Source organism: Chiroxiphia lanceolata, chromosome Z, assembly GCF_009829145.1.
Source record: "Chiroxiphia lanceolata isolate bChiLan1 chromosome Z, bChiLan1.pri, whole genome shotgun sequence".
NCBI lineage: Eukaryota > Metazoa > Chordata > Aves > Passeriformes > Pipridae > Chiroxiphia > Chiroxiphia lanceolata.
In genome coordinates this window covers 73,396,367-73,412,920 of record NC_045671.1, presented here as the reverse complement: position 1 = coordinate 73,412,920, position 16,554 = coordinate 73,396,367, and the positions used below count along the sequence as shown (strand labels likewise).

Sequence of the window (16,554 nt, the reverse complement as noted above, 5' to 3'; positions counted from 1 at the left end):
GAGAGCACCCCTGAGGAGAAACACTTGATGACACTGGTGGATGAAAAATAAGATATGAGCCAGCAACGTTTGCAGTTCAGAAAGCAAATCTTACCTGGGTTGCACAAAAAGATGCTTGGTGAGTAGATTGAGGGAGATGACTTTTCCCCCTTGTCATGATCTAGTTCTTAAAATTATTCAAGAGATGCTTCTGTCTGAATTAAGGTGCAAACCAGACCATGTGCTACAGTCACTAATATGGATTTTATTTAAGAATAAATGTGAGGTAGAGAGAGACAAAAAGAAACAGGATAAAAAGAGAAAGGGGGAGAGAGTGCAACAGAGCGACAGATTCATCACCACTGTGGATTCCAATGGTGTCTCATTGATCCTCTTCTTGGTGATGAGAGTCCCAGTCTTGTCCAAGTGATGGTTGCAGTCTGGATCAAGGGGAGCCCAGGGTGGTGAGGGAAGAAGTCTGAGTGGTGAGTGAAGTCCAGGGTGCTGAAGGAATATCTGTGTGAGGGAAGGAGCCCGTGTCTGTGAGGGAAGAAGCCCATGTGGTGGAGGAAGAAGTCCATGTTGTTAGGGGAAGTCTCATGTGTGAGAATTCCAGGGTGGTGAAGGAAGAAGTCCAAGTGTGTTGAGTGAAGTCTGTGCTGTCTTTTATTGGGCCTAGGCTAGGTGGAAACACTCCCAGTTCCTCCGTTGGGGTGGGGAGTTTTACAGTGGGTGATGTAATACTGGATTAGGGCATATTTTGTGACTTCTAAAACCTTACAGCTGCATACAGTGTCCATTATGGCCATTATCAGCAGAGATTAATATCTTCAGTCTATGTGTGAATTGTCATGATGCTTCCCCAGAGGGGAGTTATCACAGCCCAGCTGAATCATTTGTGTAAGGACAATGAAACAAGATTTGCCTCTTTCCTTCTCTTACCCGGCTTGCAGCCTGAGGTGGTGGGTGTGCACACTCTCAGCACCTGGGTGGTTTCTTTGCACATCAGAAGCTTTCACCTTGATTATCATAGCCATCAGCATTCCAGTCTTTCACACTTGTGGATACATTCTTCTCTTGGGATAACTGGACTACAGTACCACCTTATCACCAGTTGCTGTCATAGTACAAATTATTTGGCATATTCAGGGAGAGGTGGGCTTTGGTGTGCAGTTGCTTCTTTTGCACACTTTGCTACAGTGGGCAAAAGTCTTCCAGTGATGTTTAAGCCATAAACCATTTCAGTGTCTCACACACCCCTACTCCATTCTTGTGAGACCCCACCTGAAGCACTATGTCCAGTTCTGGGCTTTCCAGCAAGAGATGGGTGTGACCCTGTTAGAGCTGGTACAGAGGAGAGCCACAGAAATAGTCAGAGGGCAGCAATACTTCTCCTATGAAGAAAGGCTGAGAAATTGGGGTTGTTCATCATGGAGAAGAGAAGGGCCCGGGGAGACCTTGCAGCAGCCCTCCTCTACTCAAAGGAAGCCTCCAAGGGAGCTGGAGAGAGACTTTTCACATAGTGATAGGTCAGAGGGCAATGGCTTTAAACTGAAATATGGTGGGTTTGGATTCAACATGAGGAAGAAATTCTTTACTGTGATGTTGGTGAGGCACTGAAACAGGATGCCCAGAAAAGCTGGGGTAGATGCCCCACCCCTGAAAGTGTTCAAGGCCAGGTTGAATGGAGTTTTGAGCAAACTGGCCTAGTGAAAGACTCTGCTGCCTATAGCACAGAGGTTAAAGTTAGATCTTGAGATCGTGAGAGATTTAGTCCAGGTTATTTCTGTTTTCTTTAAAGAACATTGGAAAAATGGTAATGGTAGGTTGGTAAATTCCATTTTAATCATTATTGCAGAGAAACAGACATATTTTGAAGAATCATCACTAGACTAAACATTTTGTCATAGCTTAACTTGGTTTTAAAAAGATTGTCCAACAAAGATTTCACTTACCATATTCTTAACTGGGTACATCAAAATCTAATCACAGGAAGTTTTTCAAGTGTGGTATGTGATTAACAGCATTCTACCTTCTTTGTGTATGATTTCAATGTGATTTATTTTTTCTTCATAATGCTTGATTGCAAAATGAGAGAGAGAGAGAAGTGTGCAATCATCTTGTACTTGATGGTCTTTTCAGGAAGCACTTACCCATGATTATATCTGTATTTCAACAGAACTGAGGTTTCTATATTGATTGTTACTCTGTCTCTAAATAAATCCATGACAACAAATGTCTTTCAATGACATTAGAGTTATTTTTTATGCCCCGTGTTGACATTTTGATCCACATCTTAAAAAACCCTGTAGTGTTCCACTTACCTAAAATCTTGCCAAGAGTGAGAGACTTGATTGCATTGAACTCTGTGCCTGAGGACAGAATAAACTTCAATCTTTCCTTCTGGTTAACCTGTAGAACAATAGAGTGATGAACAAACTAGAATAATGGAAGAGATAGTAGTCAAGATTTTCAAAAAAGCAGGTAAGATCAAGGTTAAAAATAAGAGGATCTGAGGGAGGCATTTGTTAGTTATAGCATAAAAACTCATCAAGGAATAGATTTTTAGTTTCTTCAGATCACTGATTATAAATGTGATACTTCTTAAGCATCTCACTTAATAAGACTTTATTTATCTTATTGATTTGGCTGATACCTTCTTTTTCATCTATAAGGTGAATAACCATAGTAAACCTTTAAAAATACAAAAAAGTCTCTTTCCATTTAAAAGATACTCAATATTTAGTTCATAAAGATTAAATATTATATTGTAAATACTCTGCATCCCACAGTACCTCTAGAACTACTTCAAGCCAAGTAGCAATTCATAATTAAGTAAACCAAGATCTAGCCTCAAAATACAAAATTGTAATTTAGTAATTGTAAATTGTAATTGTAAATACTAAAATATCCGGGGTTTTAAAATTTATATTAAAAAAAGGCTTTTTTGCTTATTAGTTCTATCATTAGAAAAATAAATATTTCTTTTTCATCACAAAAAATAAAAATAAAAAAAATATTCTCCTTCATAGCCACATCATTTTGATGATGTAAAAGAGACCACAGAAAATTTCACAAAAGAGTTACCTGGGTGACAGTATAGTTGTACTGTAGTTTAATGCATAACTTGAATCAAAAAAGCAAAATACAAGACCCAAAACAAATGATAGCAGTCACACACATTGAACAAATTTTGAAAGTTTAATCATCAAGCAATTAATTGTATTTTCATATAAAATTATGAGGTAAATTATGAGCCTTCTGAAATAGACAAAATTAACATCAAAGAGACTAAATAACATAAATTTTCACTGTGCATCATGAGACTGTTAAACCTTTGCTTTGATTAACTGAGATATTAAAACACTTTATTTGGAGATAATTGCCTTGTTGCAACCATTTATTTCATTTTGCTTTGGATCATCTACTTTATGATGATGCACTTTGTTTTTTGTTGTTTTTTTTTTTTTTCCTGAGTTACCTCTATAAAGAGTATTTCCTCCTCTCTGTTAATCTTCACGTGTTGCAGCTGTCCATCAGCCATGCTTTTGAAATTAGTGCTGAAGACATCAGGATCTTGATGGTTGTCTAACTTGTACCGAATCTGTAAACTTCCTGCAGGGATAAACGGAGCAGAAGGTGTAGTAAAGCACAGCCACGACAGGAAATTTAGATCACTGCGTGATTTGTTCCATGAGAAATGGATATCAGTGAGAAATTCAAGGCAACAGAGCAAGCAACAGCAACGTTGGAAGTAGGATATAGTGACAAAGATGGTAATAAACTGTCTCAAATCTGATTAATGAGTTAAAATTTGGGCAGGAATTTTACAGGAACTCTTAAAATTCAACTGAGAAAGACTCAGTCTGGCAGCTCTCATAATGTGACTTAAATAAACCTCAGTACTTCAGAAGTGCTGTTCTTCAATAATGATCAGACTGACCAGATCTGAAAACCTCTGACTAGTGGAATTGAGTAGAATGCAGTGTAATAATTTCTAACTCAATTTCTATTCCTTGTTGGGAACTCCCAGAATACTGTCTGTACACATATAATCACACAGCAGAACACAGAAGTTCCCTCCCAACTGCAGATGGACTACAAGTTTTTACTCATCCTCTGGAAATCAAGGTCCATGTCAGGCCCAGGCCAGTCATGAGCAAAACATGTTCCATCTGGGGCAATGCTACAGTTATTCTACATCCAAATATGTATCTGGGATAGCACAGACCCTTCTCTGAGCATAGAATCACTGTGACTGCAAAGAGGTCTTTTATAAACCCAAAGACGTAATTCAGTCCATGGGTTTTTTTTTAATTAAAAAAAAATAATTATCTAGATGTAGAAGAAAGAATGGAAAGATCAAACTAACATTTAATGTTCAGCTTAAATGGAATAATCAATTATGCTATGTGTATTTTCACAGCTGTATATACGTGTATATTCACAGATATTTAAGTAGTTTATGAAATCAATTGAATGAAATGACCTCTGATTAATTTGGGAAATGGATAATGCACTTTCAAAAAATTAGTTTATTTCCTTATTTATTTTTAGGATGGCAACTATTAAGGCTCATGAGTTGCACACAGCTCAAATAAAATTTTGAATTTAATTTCAAAACTTTTAAAACCCCCCAAAAATTCTAAAGGATTTACAGAAATAAGTACTTTTGACAATACAATCAAAGAACTGCAGCAAAAGTTGAAATTACAGTAGGAGGAATATTTCACATGGAAAGAATTGCTCGATGCAAGAGAAAAGACAAAAATTCCATCTGAAGCAGCAACAGGGCAATAAATAGTTTTTGTTTCAGGTCTGGAAATCAAGGTAAATGTGAGCTGACAGTTATCATAGAATCATAGAATCAGCTGGGTTGGAAGGGACCTCCAAGATCATCAAGTCCAACCTTGATCCAACCCCGCTGTGGTTCCCAGACCATGGCACTGATGCCACATCCAGTCTCAGCTTAAAAACCTCCAGGGACGGAGAATCCACCACTTCCCTGGGCAGCACATTCCAATGGCTGAGCACCCTCTCTGGAAAGAAATTCTTCCTAATATCCAACCTAAACCTCCCCTGGCACAGCTGAAGACCCAGCCCTCTTGTCTTGCTGATCGTTGCCTGGGAAAAGAGACCAACCCCCCCTGGCTCCCCCCTCCTGTCAAGGAGTTGCAGAGTGAGGAGGTCTCCCCTGAGCCTCCTCTTCTCCAGGCTGAACAGCCCCAGCTCCCTCAGCCTCTCCTCACAGCACTTGTGCTCCAGTCCCTTCCCCAGCCTCGTTGCTCTCCTCTGGACCTGCTCCAGCCCCTCCATGTCCTTCCTGAGCTGAGGGCCCAGAACTGGACACAGCACTCCAGGGGTGGCCTCACCAGTGCTGAGTCCAGGGCAAGAATCACTTCCCTGGACCTGTTGGCCACACTGTTCCTGATCCAGGCCAGGATCCATTGGCCTTCTTGTCCCCCTGGGCACACTCTGGCTCCTGTTCAGCTCCCTGTCCATCCCCACTCCCAGCTCCCTTCCTGCCTGGCTGCTCTCCAGCCACTCTGTCCCCAGCCTGTGGGGCTGCAGGGGGTTGTTGTGGCCAAAGTGCAGGACCCGGCCCTTGGCCTGGTTGAACCTCATCCCGTTGGAACCAGCCCAACTCTCCAGCCTGTCCAGGTCCCTCTGCAGAGCCCTCCTGCCTTCCAGCTGATTGACACTTCCCCCAGCTTGGTGCCATCTGCAAATTTGCTGATGTGGACTCAATCCCCTCATCTAAATCATCAATAAATATATTAAACAGGACTGGGCCCAACACTGATCCCTGGGGACACCACTAGTGCCTGGATCCCAGCTGGATGCAGCTCCATTCCCCACCACTCTCTGGGCTCGGCCCTCCAGCCAGTTCCTGACCCAGCCCAGAGTGCCCCTGTCCAAGCCATGGCTGCAGCTTTTCCAGGAGAATGCTGTGGGAGATGGTGTCAAAGGCTTTGCTGAAGTCCAGACAGACACATCCACAGCCTTCCCCTCACCCACCAGGGGGGTCACCTGGTCATAAAAGGAGATCAGGTTGGTCAGACAGGACCTGCCCTTCCTAAACCCGTGCTGGCTGGGTCTGACCCCTTGTCCATCCTGTAGGTGCTGTGTGATTGCACTGAGGATGATCTGCTCCATAACCTTGCCAGGCACTGAGCTCAGGCTGACAGGCTTGGAGTTTCCTGGGTCCTCCTTCTGGCCCTTTTTGTGGATACTCATTAGTGTCTCCCGACAGCCGAACACTCACCGTTTCTGGTGAGAATGACTGAGAGATATTCCTTGTAGAAGGAGCTGACATAAAGCAGCAAGCTTGGGGTCCTTGTTGTTCGAAAGGCAAATGTAATTGTTTCCCTGTTCAGTGTCATGTCAGCATAGAAAGAAGAAGCATGAGAACTGGAATTTTTAGCCAATGTGTAGTATTCCTGAAAGTTGTATGTCACAGAAGCGCCAGTCCCAAAATAGGCAGAGATCTCTGAAACAAAAAGTGATTAAATATTTAAATTTCATGCACAGTAATACTAAAGGTCTTCCTTTTTTTTTTCTTTCTGCCACAGAATGAAACAAAATGCTTTCTTGACTATAGCAACAAAAATGAAAAAAATATAAATGGATGGAGCATTTAGAACTACAGAGAAGCATAAGAACCAACCTCAGCTAGATCAAAACTCATTTACATGTGTGTCTTAAATATCTGTTTCATGAAAAGCAATTTTTTGTCTATTTTTTTTGTCTAGTGTTTATCCTAGTCCTGAAGCCCATTATATTATGGCTTATATGTGTACTGCTCCTACAGAGAAAAGGGTGCAGTAATTTGAATCCTAACATGTAGATTACACCTGGCCACACCAGAAACATGGATTTGGCAGAAGAAACTGGTTAGGTGGGAAAAACTAAAAAAGGAAAATACAAACTAGGTTATGATCTTCTTATGGATGTCACACAACTCCCTCATTTTGTGGTGGCAGTGATGTCAGGGCATATGTTCCTCTCACTAGTTTAGGGGAACATGTTGTTGTGGCATATAAGCTGCTTAGTATTTTGTAGAATGCATTTAATACATGGAAGAAGCAAGTAAAATTTAGCAAAACTGAATTATATGCAAACACCAGAAATTTTAGGTGAACTTCCATTTTTAAATTCAAACCTGATGAATTGTGATCGTCTAGTAGTATGATACCTTCACAAAGTAACTACTTGAAGATGGCTGGAAACATGGGCTCAGTCCTCTTTGCAAAGATCTCACTTTTTTATATATATATATATATATATATATATATATATATATATATATATTTATATCATGTATATGACAAATACCTCTACATAGTTTTTGTAATAACTAAAAAAAATTAATTAACTCTTTTTTACTCCATTTCTTCTTTTCCTGCATTTTATCTAAATCCCTCAATGTCATATATCAATGTAAGAAGTTGTGGGTGAAGAGAGATGTGGTGGTTTGGTCTACGCCTTCCTTGGTGACCAGTTTGTAACCAAGGAAGGGCCCAGATTTACCCAGTATTCCTTACGATTTTTACGTAAGCCAGATTATAAGAAGAAAGGAGAGAAGGCCTTCGCTCTCTTTCCTTCCGGCGGCTTGGAGGTGCAGGTTCCCTGCTGTTGAGTCTGCCGTGTTGGGGAGCGAGGCCTGGTAGGGCCTTGTCGACCTTGGGAGGCGGAGGTTGCCGGCGATCGTCCCAGAGTGACTCTCGGTTGTCCCAAGGAGAGTGGTGGGATATTTTTTTTGCTAACTCTTTAGTTACTATATCTCGGGCTACTGACTGGGATATATATATATATATATATATATATACATACACATATATTTTATTTTGGTTTTGTTCCCTTTCCCTTCCCCCTTCCCCTTCCCTTGTTGAATTCTATATATTTTAAATTGTATATATTTCAATTGTAACATAAGTGTAAATATATTTATATATATCCCTTTAGCTGTCTCTCTCGTTTCGGGTTTTCTTAGTTGGTTGTTTTTTCTCCCTCTTCTCCCTGAGGTTTTGGGGGGGGGGAGAGACTTCTGGTGGTAAGGTTTGGAGACTTGGCAGGGAGCCAGCTTCAAACCATATCAAGAGACAACAGACTTTCCTTGAAATTATAGCAAAAAGTAGATTTAGGTTCTTCTGCTACTTGGCTTGTTTTCCAAATTTAGTCTTATTTTTGAGATTAATATTTGAAAGACATAAATCCAAATGTTTTACAGTATAGTTCCTAGATTTACTATACTATCAAAGAATCAAAGGAGTTGCATGAAAATGCTGATCCTCTCAGGTTTCCTGCTTGAATAGCGTATGTTGAAGTTAACTCTGGAAGAACAGTGTTTAGCAAAAGTTACGGATATTCAACAAATTTAACTGAATATTTATATACATTATGTAAATCAAGTATTTTTCAAGCATTTAAACATATCTTTATAGGGCTGTAAAGATGTTGATCTGAACTGCGCGGTCCTGTTTTCAATAATTGATAAAACTAAAAGACATCCTTGCCTTTCTTGCAGAATGGACCAGCATAGGCAGAGAAAGTGCAGTCACAGGTGAATCCACTGTATTTCTCTCTGCATTTTCCACCATTATGACACAGGTTACCATAGCTGCTACAGTGTCCAGGACAGCCTGGTTCAACTCCTGGTGTTATCTTTGCTCTCTCTTCCAGATCGAGGGCCATTCCATTCAACTGTAATGAACGAATGCATCCCAAAAATCCTTTCTGCCTGGAGGCTGTTCCCCCTGAAAATAAATTCATAAGAGCTTTTAAAACTTTAAAAATTGATGTGTAAAAACTTCTTTATGTTTTACAGCCTCTGAACAGCATTTTCAAGATACAAGCCTATGCATGTGAAAATATTTCTAAGTAGCTTTAAAAGCATATCTGATTTGTTTTTTTTTCAAGTAATTAATGTGAGCCCTTGAAGATTTAATGAGAAGCAAGAATATTTTACAGTAAGATAGCAAGGAATGATACACACTTCTATAAATTCACAAAGGAGTATGGTCCAGAAAGTATGTTTTTTTTTTCTTTCAGGTTTTATTTTTAAAGATGGAGGAGAAGAGAGGAGAGGACAGGTGAGGACAGGACAGGACAGGAGAGAATTGTGTATTCCAGTCATTCACATGAACACTATCCGAGTAAAACAACACAGAAAACTTGCAACAGTTTTTATATTATCAGCTCTATATGTACAAAAGATGGATGTATATCAGTTTACTTGAATTTGTCAAATTATATGACTAAAATAATCACTCCAGTCAATGGCCAATTACTTCCCAAAAAGTTTTCAGAAAGTGCAACTGTTAATCCAGGATAACATAGTATTAGATTGTTTGGGAGCAGGTTTAGAGACCAACACATCATCAAAATATTTAGAGAAAGTGTTCAGACTTGATAGCACCATCTTCTACCCTTGAGGCCTTTTGAGGCACAGGTCAGAATTCTGATCAGAGCACACAAGACTTTCCTCTCCATTTAATTTTTCCTAAGGATTCACAGTTTCTGTAGCTACAGTTTAACAACACTATTCACCTTAAGTGCATTCCTCCCCAACACACAGTAAATAAAACTTATGTTAATTTAGTATGATTTTCTCACAGCAGATCTTAATAAAAAGTAGAACCAACTTTACATGCTTCTACACTGTACACCATACATATACATTAGGAAATTATAAATTCATAATAAGGCAATATTAGATTAAGAACACTATCATGTATATGACAAATACCTCTACATAGCTTTTTGTAATAACTAAAAAAATATTAATTAATTCTTTTTTACTCCATTTCTTCTTTTCCTGCATTTTATCTAAATCCCTCAATGTCATTATATGAATATGAGAAGTTCTGGATGAAGAGAGACAACAGAATTTCCTTGAAATTATAGAAACAGCACATCTTCCTTCAGCAGGTTACCATCCTACAGTGGGAGAGCTGTGTTTGTGAAAACCCTGGTTAAAAAAGACAAATGCTTTTCCAGCTGTGATGTTGAAGTCCTGATTTAGATGCCAAAGTAGAAAACGTTGGTTTTTTAAAACAACAATGGTTGCAAAAACTGTCCTTCTAACAAATGTATGGTATTATTCCTCAATTCATTTTTAAGACATTATGTTTCACTTCCTACTTAACAGTTTACAGAAGGAAACAATAAAACTTGCATCACAGATCTGAAGAGCAGCTTTTGGGCTGTGCTGGTCTAGAAGAAAATAAGGAGCAGGAGGCTAAGCCAAGAACATGTGTGGAGACTGGCACCATGAAAATACTGCAAATTCCTGCTCCCATTCCCCCTGCTTTTTGTATGCCCATTCTAGGCAATGTGACAATGTGTTTTCTTGTCACCCCTGGAGACATCAAAAGATAGTGCAAACCTGGATCCTTGGATTGTCCTTCAAAAAAACCTCAAAGGAAGCAAACTCCATTTGAAATCCTGTCCATCAGTAACTATTGGCTAAGGCACTCAAATTATAACCTCAAAATAGCACAACACCTCCATTGATTTTTCACAATAGCTCTCATAGAATCACAGAATCATAGAAGCAGCTGGGTTGGAAGGGACCTCCAAGATCATCAAGTCCAACCCTTGATCCAACCCCACTGTTGCTCCCAGCCCATGGCACTGATGCCACATCCAGTCTCAGCTTAAAAACCTCCAGGGACGGAGAATTCCCCACTTCCCTGGACAGCCCATTCCAATGGCTGAGCACCCTCTCTGCAAAGAATTTCTTCTTGATACCCAACCTAAACCTCCCCTGGCACAACTTAAGACCATATGTCATCATACAGATTGTTTTCAAAAAGACTTGGTTGCCATTTGTTTTTCTTCCCCTGCCCCAGTCCCAGCCCTGGCCTTTTCACATGATTGTGATGAAAATTAGGAAATATTCAAGTGGAATATTCAGCCTACCTACAAAAAGCTGGCTGTTGAGCTGCAGGCGGATGTGTCCATCAGGAGGAGCACTGTGGGATCTCTGAGGGAGCTGATCTATCTGCAGGGACGCCTCTTTGACGTTCCTTTCAGCCTTCACATAATGCCACTGGTTGTCGTTTAGGGCAGTGGGTGACTGCACTGTGACTTCGCTGGGTCCGTTCCCAACGTCAAATGAAAAAATCACTTCAGATGGAGCTGGAAAGGGCACAGTAATAATGGACTTCTGGATTATTTCATAGTAAATTGGGTCAGAAAATCACTAAGTAGCAGAGAAAGTTAGTTTAAGGTCTAGCCTACTATTTCATGGGCTAAGACTGTTTCTGAGGAAAAGTTTACTTTGGGGGGCTGCAGTTCACTCTTCACACTCACTGACAGTGAGAGCAACGACTTATCCACAGCATGGAAAGTAATCTGTTTGTGGGCCCCAAGAGAGCAGAGCAGTCAAGAAGCAATGAGATGTGCTAGCTTTGCTATTTTTTCAGTTTGGATGAAATGTATCTCTTGTGTATTCCAATCATTCACATAAACACTATCTGAATAAAACAACACAGACAACTTGCAACAGTTTTTGTATTGTCAGCTCTATATGTACAAGAGATGGACGTATATCAGTTCACTCGAATTTGTCAAATTATTTTACTAAAACAATCACTCCAGTCAATGGCCAACTACTTCCCAAAAAGTTTTCAGAAAGTGCAACTGTTAATCCAGGATAACATAATATTAGATTGTTAACTGATTGCCATTGTTAATTATATTTAAATTACCACCACTGTTATCCATCCAAGCATCTTCTACTGTCTATTTGCTTTTGTTATTTATTCACACGTTCTCTGCAAATATCAGAGACCAAATTTTGATGTCGTTTATAGGACTATGCATACAGTGATTTAAACTGAATCTTTCTCTAAGTAACTTTCATGTTACACAGTTTTATAGTTTGCTTAGAAAAATCACAACTGAATCTTTGCAGGTCAGAATAACAAGACGAGGAATATGCCAGAAACTGAAGATCTGGAAATTGGGAATATTCTCTCTGAAACTTTTTCTTTCACATGTCCAAGGACAATTGTGTATAAAAACAAGTAATCTCTAAACAAGGGATTAGCATAATTTTGAATTATTAAGGATTTCATTACAGGATTATAGGTTTGAGAAGATTCCATGAATCCAAAAAACAGGTTCCCATTTACAACATTGAATTCTGATAGAAAAGCAAAACAAATAGAAGTAGTCAAGGGAACTAGATCGGCTTCAAACAACATTTTAAGGAGGAATTCACTGAATTAAAACAAAACATTCAATAAAATATTTTTTCTTTTCAGCTTTTAAACGTAGATTAGACATTTCATAACATTTAGATCCACTTTGGCCAACCTTTAGACTGAGTAATGCCACATGTTTGCAATCCCTTAAGCCCTGAATCTTGTTGTTATAAAGTATTTTTCTATAACAGTTGAACCTGAGAGAGAAAAGTAAAATGATAAGCACATAAACCATTTCAATTATCAAATAAAATAAAGCATAATGTGCAATTTTTTAACAGAAAGACTTTTGTAATAATTGACCTTTTCTGCTTAAAAATTGACAGTTTTAACCAATAGTATGAATTAACTGATGTCTAAAACAAGTTTCTTGGTAAAATGAATTTTAGGATAAATTTTTTTTATTCAAACAAAATTGAGAGCTTGGTCTCCCTTTACTGAGGGATAAAAGAAAAAAAAATAGAACAACAAACCAACCACACAGTAGGAGAACAAAAGCAACAGAAACTCCATGTGACTGGCTAAAGAGAATTTCTGCTGAATGTTACCTTCTGCAGGGAGGTCTTTGTAATCCTCTGGACACTGTTGGAGTGAAGCCTGAAAACACAAATTCTGCTTTGAACTCACTGAATGTGCCTATTAAATAGCATATCAGAATTTGATAAATAATGTCACTGTTTAGATTTTAAAGGTAAGAAAACACACAATAAAGATTTTTGAAATAACCACTGAAATGACGAATTATGTTAGTACCACTAAAAAAAATTAATATAATCTTGAAAAAAAAGGGAACTAATAGCAGAAGTTCCACAGAGGAAGGCACAAATAACAAGGATGACCATATGGTCCTACACTGTAGTATCTGAAGACTAACCAGAATACGTCAGAAAAAGTGAAAAGTATAATCACCTAACGTTCTATAACATTTTAAGTGTTTCTTGCTAAAAGCAATTGCACTGCAAATCTGAAAGAAATTTTGGTTTTATAAGAGCTGTGATGAAACCACCTGTGGAATGCAGGCCACAGGATGTGGAAGGATGTTGAGTGGGTCCTAGAATTGGTCATCTTGCAATAAAGGACATGGGCAAAGACCACTTTGATCATTTCTTGGGCAGCAGAAGAGGATGCATCCAGGAGTACTAATCTGGCAACAAAAATACTTTTTGGGCCCTACCTACCCCCTGGTGTTACTCAAAAATTACCCAAGCATTGCAGGGACTCTTGTGACCCTGATGCATTCAAACATAGGCAGAGCACAGCTATAGATTGGCAAAGTGGAGCGGAAGAGGTGGTCGATGGCAATCATGGGGAGTGGTCAGTGGGTAATTGTGGCTGAAACGACTCACAGAGAGCACAGCCACAGAGAAACCATTTAGAGCATTGGGTGTGAGCATCCTGTGCAGAAGCAGAAAGTGGTTACAAAGCAATAATGCAACAGAATGCAAAATCCAAGCACTTTCCGTAAAGGAAACAACTGAATCCCACTCATCCCAAGGAAAAGGTTGCTAACTTGGGCAGCAAAGGCCATCAGCAGCTGCATATTGGACTCTTCTGAACTATTTCCAAAGCAACTGCAGAACCCCAACCAAATCAATACACCAGTGTTCCCAACCCTCATTAAATTTCTGTTTAACTCATTGGAAATAAACCCTTGATAAACATTCAGTATAAAACACTCAGACCTTTGTCTAGAGCACGTAACCTGTGGTCATACAAGTATTTAGTAAAGCATACTATTCAGAACTGAGTTGGACTTTTTGTTTTCAACCACTTTTTCTGCAGAAGATTACAGGAAATCAGGAAAAAATAGCTTTTTATAATTCAGTGAAAAGAAAATAAAAAAGAGATCAAGTATCTTCTTTGAGACAATTCCCTTACTCCCTCTTTTAAAATACAGTTAGGATGCAACCTCCATTCTTACAGCAGTTCTAGAATATGAACACAGATGCACTGCAGTGTTTTTGACTTCATAAAATCAAATGAACATCACTAAGCTTCACAATTCCTATTAAGATTCTTGATCTGACCCTGTTTTGTTTGCAAAGTTAGGCTTCAAGGTCTAAAGGTCATTACTTCATAAATAAAAGAATTAGATATAAAGTTTGAGATCAATAAAAGGTTAAGAAAGGTGTTACTAAATGCTGAATGTCAAATGTTAATGACATAATGAGTTTTAAATATTTTCTCACATCATCATCTTAAGCAGTGATACCTGACATTTACATTATTGTTATTTATTGTTACACATATGAAAGACATTAATTTATTAAAGCAACATCAAGTGCAGGTTCATGATTTTCATTCACATATATTATAAAGGAGTATATGATGATGAAATCTAAGTGAACCTATACAATATAAAATGTTCAATGTGGTTTTTTTTTTTTTTTGATAAAGGGATTTGTGATGGAAATGTATATTGCTCATTTCTGATTGATATTTCCCTCAGTAAAAACAGATAATTCTGGCTCCAATACAAACAATCCTACCTGTGAGTTACCTATGACATGTCTACTCAACAAATTAGGGTGTTTATGGAAGTGAAGGAGTATCTCTACATGCTATACAATGAGATAACTTTGCATTATAAATGCTGAAAATATGGATCAGTTCAGCCTTTTGCTTTCTGTCATGCCTCACTACTCACAAGTCATATAAAACCCATAATTATATAGTAGTTTGGCTGCTTATGAATGGATGGGACAAGTGACATGAGCTTGTCCATATTATTACATTATTATTCTGAAGAAAGACTTACGGTCTTTTGCCAAATGTCTGAATAAATTTAGTTTTCAGAAGCATTCCTTTAATGCTTCCATGATTTAACTGTTTATTTTGAAGATGGAAAGTCATTTGTCAGACAAGAATATCATCATTGCTTCAGGGAGTCTGCACTGAAGTGCTGACCCAGCCCAATTTTCTGTATTGCATGACGCTGAGATTATAATGCTGATCTCCTTTAAACCATTCACAGAACTTTAACAGAACGCAGTTCATAGTCTTGGTAAACACGACAAAAACAATGTTGAAAACAGGGTAGTTTTCAAATATAACAATATCATTTGAGATAATGCAAAATAAATTGATTAAACATTACACGATATTCTATAGTTATACTACCAACAGAAGAAGACAGTAAATGTTTCCCTGTTTGTTTCATTAACATAAGACATTAACATGGATAAAAAAACAAGCAAGCAGAACGTTTTACTTCTTAAAGAAAAAATCATTAAAGTTTCTATGGTAATATTTTGCAATATAACTTACATATTTATTTGTACTCTTCTCTGGAAAATACTTGAATCTGATAACAAAATGGATATGTAAAAAAAATTGAGGAACTGTCTAAAGAACTCTCAGAGTCACCCTGCATGTACAAGACTTTTCAGCTAATGGTACATTTCAAATTAATCCAAAGTTTTCTGAAACAACAATTCAATCTTTTAAATACTCTCCCTTTTAAATAAAACCAAAATATTGAGTCAACTAAGATAAAGGTTGCATTGCACATGGGTCATCTTAGTGGATTTAGTGAGATATTTCTTTTTCTCACGTGAGAAAAGTTTATTTGTATGTGGAATTATAAGGATTTGGGAATGTACTTGAATTATAGTATCAGTGCTGGAATTTTTTGGATAATGATAAAGATCCAGAGCAGTAGTAGTAGAAGTAATAAAGCCAGAGAACAGTTTTAAAATACTCTCCCTTTAAGTTAATTCTAATTTAATCAAACTGAAAGCAATAATAATAATAATAATAACAACAGCAACCACAAATAGTCGTGTTACTTACAGTATAACTCTATCCTTATGAAGTCTTGAATTCCCAGGTTCTCTAAAAACACTCCTGAGGAAGCAGTAGTTTTAAAGAAAAATGAGACATCTGCACTGAGCTCTCCGTGGAAGGTGGGGAAATGCAGGTAGGATGTCTCTGTGTTGAAGGAAGCTGAATTCCAAAATGTTCCTGGTTGTCAGAATGAAAGATTGATAGATACAGTGTTATCTAACATTGCCAGGACAAATTTTATAACCAACGAATAGAGGGAAGAGCCCAGGTCTAAGATGAGTCTGATACCCACAGAAGCTTCCTGGTTACCCTATAAAACAAACAGTAGGAGTACTTGGAAAAATTAGAATAAAGGGACTCAGTTCAGGCAGCCAAAAGCCAATTAATAGGAAACAAAAGAAATCACATCTCAGCTAGGAATTCCGGTTCTGGCCTGATGTATCCTTTCATGGAGCAAATACAGCAGCTCTGAATGAAGTACTAACCTACATTACAGTAGTAGCAGCTGAGGAGCTGGGGTTGTTTTGGGTTGTTGGAGAAAAGGAGGCTCAGGAGGGACCTTATCACTCCCTGAAAG

At 38.3% G+C, this 16,554-nt stretch overlaps 1 protein-coding gene across 2 annotated transcripts in view; it reads right to left on the bottom strand.

The window, feature by feature from the left end:
• LOC116780374 (contactin-associated protein-like 4) overlaps positions 1-16,554 on the bottom strand; it is a 202,069-nt gene that overhangs the window by 9,743 nt on the left and 175,772 nt on the right. For both annotated transcript variants that reach the window (XM_032675302.1, XM_032675301.1), the window contains exons 16-21: positions 15,984-16,154; positions 10,903-11,121; positions 8,496-8,735; positions 6,245-6,469; positions 3,461-3,594; positions 2,304-2,391 (exon numbers count right to left, since the gene is read on the bottom strand). In XM_032675302.1, coding sequence (XP_032531193.1) covers positions 2,304-2,391; positions 3,461-3,594; positions 6,245-6,469; positions 8,496-8,735; positions 10,903-11,121; positions 15,984-16,154 — 1,077 coding nt within the window. The remainder of the gene's footprint in view (positions 1-2,303; positions 2,392-3,460; positions 3,595-6,244; positions 6,470-8,495; positions 8,736-10,902; positions 11,122-15,983; positions 16,155-16,554) is intronic.